This window comes from Tachyglossus aculeatus, chromosome 7 (assembly GCF_015852505.1).
Source record: "Tachyglossus aculeatus isolate mTacAcu1 chromosome 7, mTacAcu1.pri, whole genome shotgun sequence".
Classification (NCBI taxonomy): domain Eukaryota; kingdom Metazoa; phylum Chordata; class Mammalia; order Monotremata; family Tachyglossidae; genus Tachyglossus; species Tachyglossus aculeatus.
The window spans coordinates 54,855,550-54,870,997 of NC_052072.1; the positions used below are offsets into that span (position 1 = coordinate 54,855,550).

Below are 15,448 nucleotides of genomic sequence, written 5' to 3' on the forward strand. Positions count from 1 at the left end.
ACCGGGTACAGGGAACCATGGGTTTGAGAGTGTGCTGCTTTTTTTTACCAGGCTACACATGCTAATTTCTTTACATTTCTCCTCATGTTAGTCTACCATCCTCTTTTATAACTTTGTCTCAAAAGAGCCTTTGGTTGATATGCCCAATTCATTGTTTCAATCACTATGGGTTTTTTTTTTCATAAGACATCAGATGGTGAAAATCTCCAAGAGGTGCTAAATCAGTGTCAGTAGTCAAGCAGAGGAGAGAAAACTTTTAGGCTAGGAAAAAGAACTATAAGTGGAGGGAAGAGTTGTAATAATAGTAATAATAATAATGGTATTTGTTAAGCACTCACTATGTGCCAAACACTGTTCTAAGTACTGGGGGAGATACAAGGTTATCAGCTTGTCCCAGGTGGGGCTCACAGTCTTAATCCCTGCTTTACAGATGAGGTAATTTAGGCACAGATAAGTTAATTGACTTGCCCAAAGTCACACAGCTGACAAGTGGCAGAGCTGGGATTAGAACCCTCAACCTCTGTCTCCCAAGCCTGTGCTCTTTCCACTAAGCCAGGTTGCTTCTCTATAATACTGGTATTTGTTAAACACTTACTATGTTCCCAGCACAGTTTTAAGCACTGAGGTAGCTAAAGGGTAATCAGGTTGTCCCACATGGGGCTCACAGTCTTAATATCCATTTTACAGATGAGGTATGGAGAAGTAAAGTGACTTGCCCAAAATCACACAGCAGACAAGTGGCAGAGAAGAGCTGTTCTGCCCTTGACATAACCAATTTACAACTGGAACTTTTCCATCTTGGGTCCTTCTTTTTCAATGGGGGAAAAAATGAGGGATCAATTCATTCATTCATTCAATCATATTTATTGAGCACTTACCGTATGCAGAGCACTGTACTAAGTGCTTGGCAAGTACAAGTCGGCAACATATAGAGATGGTCCCTACCCAACAACTGGCTCACAGTCTAGAAATCAATACCTTTAGATTGTTGTGCTTTGAGCCAACAGCATTGACTTCTCCCCGAAAGTGCTATGCTTTCACTGAAACATATTTGTTTTTATTTATGGGTGCTCCTTTAAGTCCTCATTTGTTGAAGTCCACTCCTTTGTTCATTTTATTGCTTCTAGGACAGCATTGCAGAAAGAGCTTGCTGTGGAGTGCCGTGTAAATGTTCGGGTCAGAGGGGAGACCGAGGCGTTCTTGGAAATGTTGGCCAGAAGGTAGTATTGCTTTTACCAGGTCCATAAACTTGAAATGAAAAGTTAAGGAAAATGATAATCATCTGAGAGAAGAGGCAATCACTATTTTCAGGTCTACAGAGCTCTATTCTTCCCTGGAGCTCAAAGATTTGAACTCATTCATCCTCACAGCAGAACTGTGAGGTAGAAATGCGATGGTTGAATGTTATATCCAATGCTCCACTACTAGGTATTCATAGAGGTGGGATTTTCCATCTTGCTCTTCAAAGTCCTGTGCCAGCAATCTTTCCTTTAGCATACGCTATGTTTCCTTTCCTAGAAAGCCGGAAACACTCAGTGAAATGCCAGGTGTCCCGACCAGAAACCAGACACATTCTCACCGAATTACAATTTACATTCTATTTATGCTTCAAGATTGTTGGACTGTTGCTCAGTTGTGCTTGAGTGAGACCGTCATTTCAGGTGGAAAAGACTTAGATTTTCAGTGTGATTTAAACCGGGGAAGAGTAAGGCAAAAACATTGTCATCAAAATATAACATGGCAATGAGTCGAATATCTTTGCATCTCCCATTTTCCTTCTGAGTTGAAATTAGGCATTAAGGAAGGAAATAGAGGGAAGTATGCTGGCCAGAGTCTTTCCCTCCCTAATTCCAATGTCTAAGTAGGGGAGGAGATGGATATTTTGATTTCGCAGTCAAAACACTGTTAGAGCAAGGATGATGCCTATTCACAAGAGAAATATGTTGCTCCTTATTTAATGACTGGAAACACTGGCCATTTTCCCACCACAATCAAATCTTAACTTTGGATATCATAATTCAAATCCATCTCTGGAAATAATTTAACTAGGGAGAACTGTGAAAAGAACAATAATTAAAGTATGCTCAAATGTTCTGCCTTATTTTAGGGTGTCCCTGGTGAAGGTGGATACCGAGGCTATCCTGGAGATGAAGGAGGACCAGTAAGTCATCTTTATCACTAATCTCATTGAGATTAATCTCAATTGTAATCTCATTGTACTGTGGGCAGAATAATGAAACCTAGTGAGAGAAAAGAGGAATAAGAGTGGTTGGAAACAACAGGGTGGAGAGAAGGGGAAGTCAAAATCTTAGGCTGCTGACAATTCTTTTTTGTGCGGGATAAGTATTTTTCTAAAACCCATTTATTTTTGTGAGCCTTTTAGCCTCAGTCTAAGAATATCATATTATGTTCAACTTAAAACAGGTTTCTTTTGTTGAGAAACATATTTTTTCTTAACCCTCTTTCGTTAAACCTCAGCTATAATTTTTAGATGACCGCATTACCATTACCTGAGTGTGGCATATCAAAATGAGTCCAAGAGTTTGGATTTCTAGGTACAATTTTGAACCCAGAAGAATTCAGAGAGAAATAAACATAATGTACCTGGGTTTAGACACCTCAAGGGCAGAGGGGAAAGGGGGCTTATTGTTTATGTTAGAACCCAAGGAGCTGAACATTCTCTTTTGCCCTGCAATTCAGTGCTGAGGCCTACTCAACATTAAGTCCAAAGTCCATTTAGCACGGTGGTGTCTTAACTATAAAACTTCTAAACCTGCCTGATGATAGGGAATTTAAAGTGAGATTAACTGTTGCTCTTCTGTTTGGCCTCTCAATGCCATCCATGGTGGGGGCTATTGGAGGGCTGAAGTTATTCAAGGGGAAAGTAAAAAGCTATGTCTAACATATGCTCTGGGTTGGAACTGGAAACAACACCCAAATAAATTTTTAGGAGACAGTTTTGATATAGTACAATGATCCAAACTCAATTGACACAGTTTTCTTTCATTGCAACAGGGTGAGCGTGGGCCCCCTGGTTTGAATGGCACTCAAGGCTTCCAAGGATGTCCTGGACACAGAGGAACAAAGGTACGGTCACTGCCCATTTGTTGATGGGACAGAGTAAGGGGATGTGTTAAGACTACAGAAAATGGACATCTCTAGTATCTAGAGAAAGAAAATGCATTTCCCTGTTAGGAGGAAAAGAACACGTTAATATTTTAAGGGATTTTAGTAATAGGTACAGATTTGGTGAAGATAAAACTGTCCACTTGGGAGAGACCAGAAGGAAGATTATGATGCTAGGCAAGTTAACTAAATTGAAGTACAAAACAATCTTGAAATTTGGAGTTAGGCAGAGGAAGATAGAGAATTTTCAAATCAATATGTTTCTTTTGGGGTCAAAGTGGGTATAAAAACTGGAGCAATCAAATACTTCACTCAGTTGACATATCATGAAAATAAAATTATCTGGATATATGAATATGTATACTATATTCCTACAGTAATTTGGAATTAGGTCTAGAAAGGAAACTCATTATCTTCTCTTCAATTTAGGGTTCCCGTGGATTCCCAGGAGAGAAGGTATCCACTTTAATAACCTACTGCATTCTTCCTTAAAATAAGTGTGTTTGAAGTACTCAACTGAATACCATATCTTATTTTTTGTTTTGTTTTTTACAGGGTGAATTGGGAGAAATAGGTCTGGATGGAATTGATGGAGAAGATGTAAGATATTTAAACTGAGATAATTAATTTTTTTTACTTGTTCCATATTTTGGTTTAGTAATTCTGATTAATTCTCTTCATCACTTTAAAGAACTGTAATTCTAAGGAGGATTACTTGATTTGTTTTGCAGGGAGATAAAGGATTGCCAGGATCTTCTGGAGAAAGAGGAAGTGCTGGCAGAAGGGTAGGTATTTTATCTTCACTCTGGTCCCAAAGGACAGTTAAATACATAAGGAAATCAATTAAAATGTGAAATAATTGTTCTTCAGAGAGACATTTGGAGGCTAAATGATTTTTATTACCCATAATGAACATCGCTTAGCAAATTAGTGTTTTTATATTCTTTATGAATTGAACAAGATGGCATTGAGGTAAAGGGGTGACCTTGAAAACGTTCTCTCAATTTCTGGGAGTTATTTGTATTTGTATTTTAGGGTGACAAAGGAGAAAAAGGAGAAAGAGGAGAACGGGGAGATGTTGGAATTAGAGGAGATCCGGTAAGTTGGCTTTTTATTTAACCAGGATTTATTGAAAGGACTATGCACGCTATCTTTCTGCCCACCCCAGTCAGGTGAGAGGCTGTAAGACCTCTAAACTGTAAGCTTGTTGTGGGTAGAGAACATGTCTACCAATTCTGTTATATTGTACCCTCCCAAGGGCTTAGTACAGTGCTCTGTACACAGTAAGCACTCAACTAATACAATTGTTTGAGAGATCTGCTACTAACAGCCACCAAGGAAGAAGATTCTACAACATACCCTAGAAGCCCATCACACAATTGAACTGGTTTTTCTGTCAGGAAATTCTACCTCCCCTCTAATCTAAATCTCTTCTACTTCTATCATAAGCCCATTTTCCTCTAGTCCTGTCTTTGAGGAAGAAAGAGGACATCTGAGCTTCACATTTCTTATACTAGTGCTATGTTGCTTCAAGTGTTTTATGTTCCAAACTCATAGAGTCGCCTTGGGTAATGGTAATTCTTGCAGAATCCCATGGAGCTATGCCACCTTAATTAAAGAAGAGACAGCTCTCCCAAATGGGTCATTCTACTGTAATTAAAATCCTGGCTGAACTAAGGAAAAAATAGCTACTGATTTAGCTTATTCGGCATTTAAAATACCTGCTTCTCATAGTGCCTATTTTTTTTCCAGGGTGATTCAGGATTGGATAGCACACAGAGAGGACCCAAAGGACAAAAGGGTGAAATCGGTCCAATGGTAAAATATTCTACATATTTCACTGTGCTGATGGCCAAAGATGTATTTGTTTAAAATAAAATATAAAAAAGTAAAATTTTCCTTATTTTGCCCTTCTTGAAAGATTTTCCCACAGAGTGATATATGGTCAGTGGCTGATTCTAGGACACCTTACAAAATACCATTAAGTGACCCACGCTAAAAAAAAAAATCGTGTTGGTTCTCACAAATAATGACAGTCTCATCCTGAACATTATTTCTTTGTCAATATATTTATCCTTAGGGAGTAGCATGGCTTAGTGAATAGAGCATGGGCCTGGGCATCAGAAGGACCTGGGTTCTAATACCAGCTCTGCCACATGTCTTCTGTGTGACCTTAGGCAAGTCACTTAACTTCTCTGGGCCTCAGTTACCTCAACTGTAAAATGGGGATTAAGAGTATGAGCCGCACTTGGGACAGGGACTTTGTCCAACTTGATCAACTTATATCTACCCCAGTGCTTAGAACAGTGCTTGGCACAAAGTAAGCACGTAACAAGTACCATAATTACTATGAGAAGCAGCGTGGCTCGGTAGAAAGAGCATGGGCTTTGGAGTCAGAGGTCATGGGTTCAAATCCCCCTCCGCCAATTGTCAGCTGTGTGACTTTGGGCAAGTCACTTAACTTCTCTGTGCCTCAGTTACAGCATCTGTTAAATGGGGACTAAGACTGTGAGCCCCCCCGGTACAACCTGATCACCTTGTAACCTCCCCAGTGCTTAGAACAGTGCTTTGCACATAGTAAGCGCTTAATAAACACTATTATTATTATTTATTATTATTATTATTATTATTATTCCAGAAGTTAGGCCATATTGGGAATGTGTACTCTAAGGGTCTTATCCAAAATGTTCAGAATGAGAAACAGGGACAGTTTCTGATTTCTGTTTTTGTAAAAGTACGACCAGATTTTAGCTCAAAAGATTGTACCATTACTGCTGTAGTACAGGAGTTCACTGGTCGATTTTGCTTGCGTAGTCTTTACTTTCTTACCCCTTACTCATTGGTGATAGAATATTATATCAGTCTTTTCTCATGCTAGGGACTTCCTGGAAATGACGGGGCACCTGGCAGTCCTGGAGGCAATGGAAAGGAGGCAAGTATCTTTCAATATCTTGTGAGGTGGTGACTGGCATTTAACCTCCTGGTGGCTTTAGAAGGGCAATCAGGACCTGAAGTATGGTGGAGCAGACTTAAGGACAGCAGTCTCCTGGGACCTGATGGACCAGGAAAAGAAGCAGGGGAAGGGAGGAAGGACTTTGCCTACCAGAAGCATGGAGAGCTGGGTCAGTGTGGGTAGAAGTAAGACAGGCCACATGGGCATACGTGAGAAGTATTCCAGCCTTTTCCAAAGATCAGTCAGGGCTCTGGAGAAGACAAAGCCTAGAGCAATAGTAGTGATGGATGGATTCCAGTTCCCCACACCAAGGACTGAAAATGCATTTGAGGGCAGAAACCCCAGTGAGGATCTAAACTGCTGGGGAAAACAATACCCTATACCCTGCAATATCAGGAAGAACACAACTTTTCCCTTAAATAAAATCTCATGTGTATTAACTTTCACTTTATAACTCCCAAATAACTAACTGGGTGAAAAACTGTGGTTGCAAGGTGCCTAAGGCAGAGTCATTTTTTAAAAATGATATTATCTGGAGAATTAATGAACAGAGAACAGAAGCATTCTTGGTAGTTGTTACAATGTGGTATGAAAGAACACAATTCATGATTCTAGCCTTAGATGGCTTCCTTGGAAATGGGTGAAAACTATGGTAGGGTTTCATCTTTATTTTTAATTGAAAGGTGATTTTTCATTATTATTAGCATTATTATTATCATTATATATGTTACACGCTTGCTATGTATCAAGCACTGTTCTAAGCACTGGGGGCAGATGCAAAATCAAGAGATTCTGGCTAATCTTTATGAACTTAAGCAAGATGTGACTTGGGGATTTTCTATTGGTCAAGAGATTCTCTCTCCATGACACACAGTCAGATCTATGTCAGCAATATACTCTCTGAACCATAGGGTAGTTCATATAATTGTCTCATTACAGCAGTGATAAGCAGTCGATAACATCTTTCCTCTAAATGCTGAGAAACATAAAGAGTTGGATGGAAGAGTGTTGAGGTCACATGAATTTGTATAGTTTCATTAAGGCTTTCCGAAAGATAAGTGGTTTGTTACACTGAGTTAGCTCCCAAGAATAGCCTACTACACAATGGGGCAAATGGTAGAAGGTGGGTTTTCCCTAATGCTTTACTGAGTATGTTAAGCAATGGGTAATTTTTTTCTGTTTTTCCACATGCATATATGTGAATGTCTCTTTCCAAAATTCATGAGCATTGCATGATCTGCCTCTAGGGTCAGAATAAAGGTCTTGCAAGGTTATTTCCGACGTAGTTAGATTCATATAAACTAGGCGGCCTTATAAATGGTGATAATAGGGTCTGATTTGGCCAACATATGAAGCAAACCCTCTTATGTTTAGCATATTTAAATATGCAAAAGTACATTTTTGTATTTTCCTTAATAGGTGTTACAGTGGCCTAGCGCACTTTGGAAAACCAGGAAATACAGATTAAAAATAGAAAACATTTCTGTTCTCATTGGCCTACTTCATGCTCTTTTACTCCGGTGAGAAAACTAGAAAAAAATGAGTTTTTGTACACTCTTTCAAACTTCTTCATTTCTGAAATGAAGTAAAAAACCAACAACACTGAAGAATTTATTGTTTTTCTTGGAAGGTCAGATACTTCTAGCAACTTTTCTTAACAACTGGGGGCCTAGCTTCCAAAGTCTCCACTCACCACCCAGAATCAAGTATTTACCAAGAGTTAAGGACCAAAGAAGCAGTGAATATCAGGCCACATTTCAATGTAATTTGTTCTTGTAATGGTTTGTTTTGGTTTCTCCATGCAGGGAGGCTTTGGCCGAAGAGGAACTGTTGGAGTTAAAGTAAGTATTCGGCATCTTGTTTCCTCATTCTCCACAGGAGAAAATCTGAGCAATGCACATCTTTAAATTAATGGACATCTTAGGTTTCCCTAAGAAAAGACTTTTAAATTGATTTAATCTTGTCTAACAGACAGCCAGACTTCTGCTTGGGAGGCAGACACCTTTCTTCAAATCTCCACTTTTAACACCCCATTTCTAGGAAGCAAACTGAGAGCGCTCACACAGGAAGGTTTCCTAGAGAATGTCAAGCCTGGTGTGTGGACAAGAGAGATGTTAAATGAATAGAGCATGCTATTTAGATTAATAATTCAGTATTTCACTCATTAATTTGATGATTTAATTTGCATAATATGAATAGTTAAGCAATGGTATTTATCAAGCGCTTACTATATGCAGAGCACTCTGTTAAGCACTTGGGAGAGTACAGTACAACAGAGTTAGTAGACCAGTTCCCTGCTCACAAGGAATTTACAGTTTAGAGGGGGAGACAGACATTGATATAAATGAATAAATTACAGATATTTAAATAAGCGTTGTGGGATTGAAGGAGGAGTGAATACCAAGTGCTTAAAGGGTACAGACCCAAGTGTATACATGATGCAAAAGGGAGAGTCAGTGGGGTAAATGAAGGCTTAGTTGGGGAACGCCTCTTGGAGGAGATGTGATTTAAGCAAGACTTTGAAGGTTAAGCCCTTACTATGTAGACACAGATGATCAGATCTGACATAGGGATCTGATAGGGATCACCCTATCCCACAGTGGGTTCACAGTCTAAACGGGCTTACAGATAAAGAAACTGAGTCACAAGGAAGTCAAGTAACTTGTCCAAAGTCACACAACAGACAAATGGCGGTGTTGGGGTTAGAGCTCTGATTCTTGACTCCCACCCCTGGGCTCTTTCCTCTAGCCTATGGTATCATATGCTTTCCTGAATTATTTATCCAGGCTCAGGGATGAGAGATTCATTCAGTATCGATGTTGGGGAAATTGAACTTAGCTTGGCTGGTGAATATGTGCCAAAGGTTAATTTCTTATTTTTTTCCTTTGTTTTAAAGGGCAGTAAAGGTGGTCCAGGTCAACCAGGCATTATTGGAGAACCAGGGTTGAGAGGCTCACAGGTTAGTCTGTTTTCTGGAACTTGTACTTGATTCTTTACCTGCTCACAGACTTAAGAAAAAACAACAAAAACCCTTTTCATTGGTTCCTTTAAGAGTGTGGCCTTCACCCAGTGTTGCTAAGTTTGAAACATTGTCTTTTTGTCTGCTTTTCTGACATTAGTACATACAAGGGCCTATTGCACTCCGTCTTTGAACTTTTTATGACCTGGAAATAATATTTATCCTGATTTTTTACAACTACAGGGTTCTCCTGGACAACTTGGTCCTCCAGGCGTGATTGGTGAACAAGGAATTCCTGGCCCCAGGGTAAATGTGTCCTGTGATAGATGCTTTGGGAGATTCCATTGATCACAATATTTTCCCTTCATTAGCAACAACAGTGCCAATTGAACACTTATTGTGTGTAGTAGTAAGCATTTGGGGAATATAAAATAGAAATAAATAAAGGAAACTGCACTTGAGGAGCTTTTCATTTTAATGGATAAGGGGCAATTTGTCTGTCAGATATGCACTTATAGAGAGACCTAATGAATGTTCACTAATGATTGTTCACCCACTCTGATGGAAGCATAAAGGAATGTAAGCTAGGCAGAGAGAATTTTCTTCCTCTTGGGTGTGGTCAGGTTAACACCTTCCTAGAGAGGATATGGTGGCTCAAAGTCCATTTGTGCCTTTCCAGGATGCCGTGAAAATAAATTAGACACCATCCCTCTGGGGGTGCAGTTCCCACGGGAAAAAAACCCATATTACATAAATATACCAGGAGGTTGTAAGTAATTATTAGTGGATCTTGGCTAAAATGCAGATGCTGAAAAGAGAATTAAGAGTGGGAGGATCTTTTGAGATTAAACACTTATCATTTTGGCTTTTTGAGTGTGATGCTCTGCTGTCAAACTAAACCCACTCTATCTCAGGGAGGCGCCGGAGACCCTGGAGTTCCTGGTGAACGTGGCAGGCCTGGCAGTCTTGGGAGAAAGGTACGTCTTTTACTGGGGAACCCAAGGCAAGGTGGGCACAGGAAGCATTCTGAGGGCATTGTAAAACAAAATCCAAACAATGCCACATCCCAGTTAATAATTGGGAGTTGCTTTCTGAGGATGGATCTGCCTAGGGCATCCCTATCAAGAGGAGACTGGCTCCCTGCGAGCAGAAGCTTGGTAAGGAGGCAAAAGAGAAAACAGCTCCAGGCACCGAAAACATTAGGCACAAAAACACAAGGGCCAATCTTTTTTTGTACCCAATGTAGCTGAGATTGTTGATCCCACACTGGCCTTGTCAGCCTCCCAGTCAGTCAGTATTTATTGAGCACTTACTGTGGGCAGAGCACTGTACTAAGTGCTTGAGAGAGTACATTATAATAACAAATGGACATATTCCCTGCCCAGGCACTCAGAGGTGAACTTCACCATCCGTGGTGCCTTCAGAAATGAAGGAGAATGTTGTGTGTCCTGGAAACAAACACCAATCTAGTTTAGAAGGGTGACTGTTGTATAGACGTCTTCCATCTGAAATCTGCAACCAACACATAGGACCCCTTAACTGAGTGGTTTCATCGACTTCAAGCTCAAGTGGACCCTGCTACTGACCTACCAGGTTATTGAGAATAACTAAAATGTACAGGCTTGGGCGTCAGAGGATGAGGGTTCTAATCCTGGCTTTGCCACTTGTCTGCTGTGTTATCTCGGGCAAATCACTTCACTTCTCTTTGCCTCGATTACCTCATCTGTAAAATGGGATTTAAGACTGTGAGTCCCATGTGGGACAGGGATTATGTCCAACTGGATTAACTTGTGTCTACCCCAGCGCTTAGAACAGTCCTTGACACACAGTAAGTACTTAACAAATACCATCAAGGTATTATAGAGAGACCTAATGAAAGTTCACTAATGTTCATAATACGTTCAAGGCCTTGCCAGGCAAGTACCCAATTCTACCTATGCCCTCCACAAAAACAGGGTCAGCTTGGGATGTCATAAGTAAAGCTATTATAAGGATAGTGTACTAAAGAATGGTCTTCAATTCAGGAACCATATTTAGATATGTCTAGAATATGTTCCAAGTGTTTCATCTCCAGTGCTAAAAACAATATTTTGTGTTTTCATAGATGGCAGTCTTTGGCATTCAGCTCCAGTGTGTTTTTGAAAGAGAAATGGCAACATTTTCTGATTGCTTTGGCAGAGGGGCTATATAAAATGTTAGCTAACATCAGATAATTTCGCAGCCTGTTTAGGGAAAGGGACTTTAAGCTATGGTTCTATATGGGTTGTTATTAATCAGTCAGTTGTATTTATCAATTGCTTACTGTGTGCTAAGTGCTTTGGAGAATACAGTGCAATGGAGTTAGTAGACATGATCTCTGCCCTTGAGGAGCTTATAATCTAGAGGGGGAAACAGACATTAATGTGAATAAAGAAATTACATATGTGCACATGAGTACTATGGGGCTGAGGGGTGAATATAGGGAGCATATCCAAGTGCAAGGGTGATGCAGAAGTAAGTGAGAGAAGAGGAAATAAAGACTTAGTCAGGGAAGGTCTCTTGGAGACAGTACAGTGCTCTGCACTCAGTAAGCGCTCAATAAATATGACACTGAATGAATGAATGAATGGAGGCGATGTGCCTTCAATAAGGCTTTGAATGAGGGGAGAGTGATTGTCTATTTTGTATGAAGAGGGATGGCATTCCAGGCCAGAGGCAGGATATGGGTGGAGAGATAGACTAATGTTATCAATCAATCAATCATATTTATTGAACGCCTGTTGTGTGCAGAGCACTGTACTGAGTACTGTGGAGAATACAGTGCAATAGAGTTAGTAGCCGTGATCTCTGTCCTAGAGGAGCTTACAGTCTAGAGCCCATATTTTGTTTTCCTTTCAGGGTGAACCTGGAGAACCAGGTCCAAAAGGAGGAAATGGTTTCCGCGGTCCTCGGGGAGAAACAGTGAGTTCCCTCTGTCTTAATGGAGCCACAACTTGTGCCTTGGGCTTTCCAAAAGGGGGAGGACACGACAAATGATTTGCTTTGCCATCCAATACTGATTCTATTTCATAAGAAAATATAGAGGCTCCCTACCCAGGTGTCCCATTTGGGGAGGAGGGTGGTGGGTGGGTGGGTGGGGGGTTCTGTTTGGAAACCAATAAGTCCCTCATCTCTTCATTATTAACCAAAGAAGTTCAAGATATTCTTTGGGAAATATATATACATAAATGTATATATATGTAATTTCATCAGTTATTTATATATATCAGTTTTATATATGTCAGTTTTATATATACATACACATATATATGTATGTATGTATATATATGTATGTATGTATATGTGTGTGTGTGTGTGTGTATATATATATATATATATATATATTTAGTTTAGTTTGGCAATTTCGCAACTGATGATTTCTTCAGGCCATTCCTGAGAATCGTCTCTTAAGAGTTATAATACTTGTTAAACAACTAAATAAGGCTTTGGTCATAGAAAAAAACAAGTACAGGATTTCTTGTAATATAGTGGAATTGGATTGCGAGGTTACTTCCATGAAAGAGTTTCCTTTTAAATGGTTTCAAGCACCAGAAATAATGATTTCCTTCTTATTTAATGATAGATTTTAAAGATGTTCCCTGGTTTTATATCAAATTTTCCTGAAAAGTTAGAAAATGCTGCAGGGTACATGAAGATTATTTGAAGTTCCTTTTTTAAAAGTTGCATGCGAATGTAGAATTGCAAAAATTTTAGAATTGAAGACTTTCAAATGTTTACTGAACTTTTAATTTTATCTCAACTGCATGTTGAAGTTTTAGAAAGGGAGTTTCTTGTCCTGTGCTCTTGTGTAAGATTTCAGAAGTACACAGAAGACAAGTCTTTAAGTCTACTCACAGTATTAAAAGAAACTAATTTGAGTTTCTCACCAGTGAGTTCCCATTAATAATACAGTGGCAGCCAGAGAAGGATAATCATTCAAATTTCTTAGGACTTGGGGAAAATAAATGTGGTATCCCCATAAAACAGAAAATGAATAATGGAGAACATTCCATATTTTTTTTCCTAGAATTGAAAACAGATTATTGTGGGTTTTCTTTGGCAGTGATTTGCTTATTCTCTCACTTTTTTCCCTCACTACTCTTAACAGAGACGATTTTTTCAAATATGGGTATGTGAATGAATCTCCTAAATAACCTGCACCTCATTTGATAATTCCCCTTTTGCATTCATTAGGGTGAAGATGGGCGAGATGGAGTGGGCAGTGAAGGGCGTAAAGGCAAAAAGGTATGTAACTGCTATCAAGGCCTCACAAATGTCCACATTTATTTAGATGGGTGCTGGTCCCTCATAAAGACACAAGCCAAAACACTGGTGTTTTGTCTAGGTGTTATAGACACAAACACAGTTAGGGAGTGGAGGAAGATGGCTAGGCACCGTAGGGAGGGAGAGAAAAACTGAGGAGAGGAGGAAATAATTATTATTGCTATTATTTAGGAGGGGGTTGGAAGGGAAGGAGAAAGAAAGGCTTGACGGGGAGGGCCTAAAATGTGGTCTTTCAGTATTGAACACTCTTCTGGTCCTTCTTCTGGGAGATTTAGCACCAAAATATTGGCATTGAAAATCTGATGCGTGAGTGGGAGGGCAGCCACCTGCCAAAATCACTTTTTTCATAGTCCCAACGAGACTGCTGCAAGCAGGATGGGGATACACAGGCCTCCTTCCCCAGGCCCTTGTCTTTCCCATTCATTTTCAGCTAGAATATACGAGCCAATCAGAGTGCTCACAGGCAATCACCCAGGTAACCAAAGGTTCTCTTTTCCATGTATGGAGGGCAACCAGAATCACTCCTAAGAAACAGGAAAGCAGCTTGGTCTAGTGGAAATAACAGGCCTAGGAGTCAGAGGATTTAGGTTCTAAGCCTGGCTCTGCCAGGTGCCAGCTATGCCAGAAGTCATTTAACTTCTATGAGTCTCAGTTTCCTCATCTGAAAATGGAGATTCAATACATGTTCTCCTTTCTACTTAGACTATGGGCTTCATGTGGGACAGGGACTGTGTTCAACCTAATTAACATGTATCAACCTCAGCACTTAGAATGGTGCTTGCCTCCAATGGAAGCAGCATGGTGATTAGATATTCAACAGCTACTTGCATTTCAAATGAAATATCTCTCCATTGAAAAGTTTGCTGTCATTTAGCCCTTTTCTTAGATTGACTAAAGAAAAGTCAGCTCTACTGCCATGGCACCCAGTGATTTTCTGAGGAAGATAACAGTACTTTCTGCCTCCAGGAGCACATTTCCTCAAGCAGCCTTCAATTGGAACCAGATCTTAATTTGTGTCTTTACACTTGCAGGGAGAGATGGGCTTCCCTGGATACCCAGGTCCAAAGGTAGAGTTACTCCTCCCATCTTTAAATAATCTTTTAAGGATATATTGATATTACTTTAACTGTTGCTCACTCTGCTTCCTTACTAGGGTGCCCCTGGTGATAGAGGCGGGGAAGGAGGCCCTGGACCGAAAGGAAACAGAGGTCGTCGGGTGAGTTTGAATGTGTAAAAACTAGCCATCCAACAATTTTAACTGTGGTTATAGAGAGTGGAAAGGAAGAGGACAGTTTGCTTTAGGGTCGAAGTCCTCACGATGGCCCAAATATGTTGTTAAGAGCTGATGCCCTTCTCCTACTACATTTCAAGTGCTAGGGGACCTTTCTCCTCTTCCAAATGGGAAGCTTCCAGACACCTGTGTTCTCCATAAAAGCCCTTTGGGACATGTAGCTGAGGCAATGACTTCGTGTCTCAAGAGAAAAAGGTCTGAAGAAAATAAACTCAAACACTTGACCTCTTGCTCTCTTCTGGTGAATATTTATCTTTCACAGTGTTCCAGGGGTACCAGGTTTTGGAGGTGGAGCAACGAGATGGGACTTGGAGGGGTGGGATGTAAAAGGCATAGAGGAAAGAGAAGAGGGGACGGAAAAGGTGGGACATGTAGGGAGAGGAAGAAATTGAAGGGAAGAAGGTGAAGAGATGATGAAGGGAAAGAGGGAGAAAGAAGAAGAGGGTTAATGACGTGCATTCATTGCCACAGTCGCTGCTGCCACCTCCATTGCAGTTTTTCTCCTACTCACTGGGTTCATGTAGGCCAGGCCCCAGGATCCTATGAGTATGAGCTGTCCAGGTGCCCACACTTGTCCTTTCTGGGCATCCTGGCTGAGGCTCCAGAACTGCTGTGACAGTGAGAAACCCCAGAGGGCTTCAGTATCTGCACTGTTTCCCCCCCCGGACCAGCTGTGTTCGAGCTGGATTTGCTAGGTTTGGGAACAGAGTTGAGAGGAGCCTCTGTACTAGCTTGGAATCAGTGATGGTGGTGATAGAGGCAGCAAAGGGACCTGCCACCTGACAGGAGAGGATAAGAAATACCCTCCTGCCTCGTT

The 15,448-nt window shown here is 40.5% G+C and overlaps 1 protein-coding gene across 5 annotated transcripts in view; it reads left to right on the plus strand.

The window, feature by feature from the left end:
* Positions 1–15,448, plus strand: part of COL6A3 (collagen type VI alpha 3 chain) — a 110,469-nt gene that overhangs the window by 67,209 nt on the left and 27,812 nt on the right. For all 5 annotated transcript variants that reach the window (XM_038748713.1, XM_038748708.1, XM_038748709.1 and 2 more), the window contains 17 exons: positions 1,128–1,220; positions 2,108–2,161; positions 3,016–3,087; positions 3,556–3,582; positions 3,682–3,726; positions 3,858–3,911; positions 4,162–4,224; positions 4,879–4,944; positions 6,005–6,058; positions 7,885–7,920; positions 8,976–9,038; positions 9,282–9,344; positions 9,953–10,015; positions 11,916–11,978; positions 13,251–13,301; positions 14,372–14,407; positions 14,494–14,556. In XM_038748713.1, the coding sequence (XP_038604641.1) occupies positions 1,128–1,220; positions 2,108–2,161; positions 3,016–3,087; positions 3,556–3,582; positions 3,682–3,726; positions 3,858–3,911; positions 4,162–4,224; positions 4,879–4,944; positions 6,005–6,058; positions 7,885–7,920; positions 8,976–9,038; positions 9,282–9,344; positions 9,953–10,015; positions 11,916–11,978; positions 13,251–13,301; positions 14,372–14,407; positions 14,494–14,556 (966 nt within the window). The remainder of the gene's footprint in view (positions 1–1,127; positions 1,221–2,107; positions 2,162–3,015; positions 3,088–3,555; positions 3,583–3,681; positions 3,727–3,857; positions 3,912–4,161; positions 4,225–4,878; positions 4,945–6,004; positions 6,059–7,884; positions 7,921–8,975; positions 9,039–9,281; positions 9,345–9,952; positions 10,016–11,915; positions 11,979–13,250; positions 13,302–14,371; positions 14,408–14,493; positions 14,557–15,448) is intronic.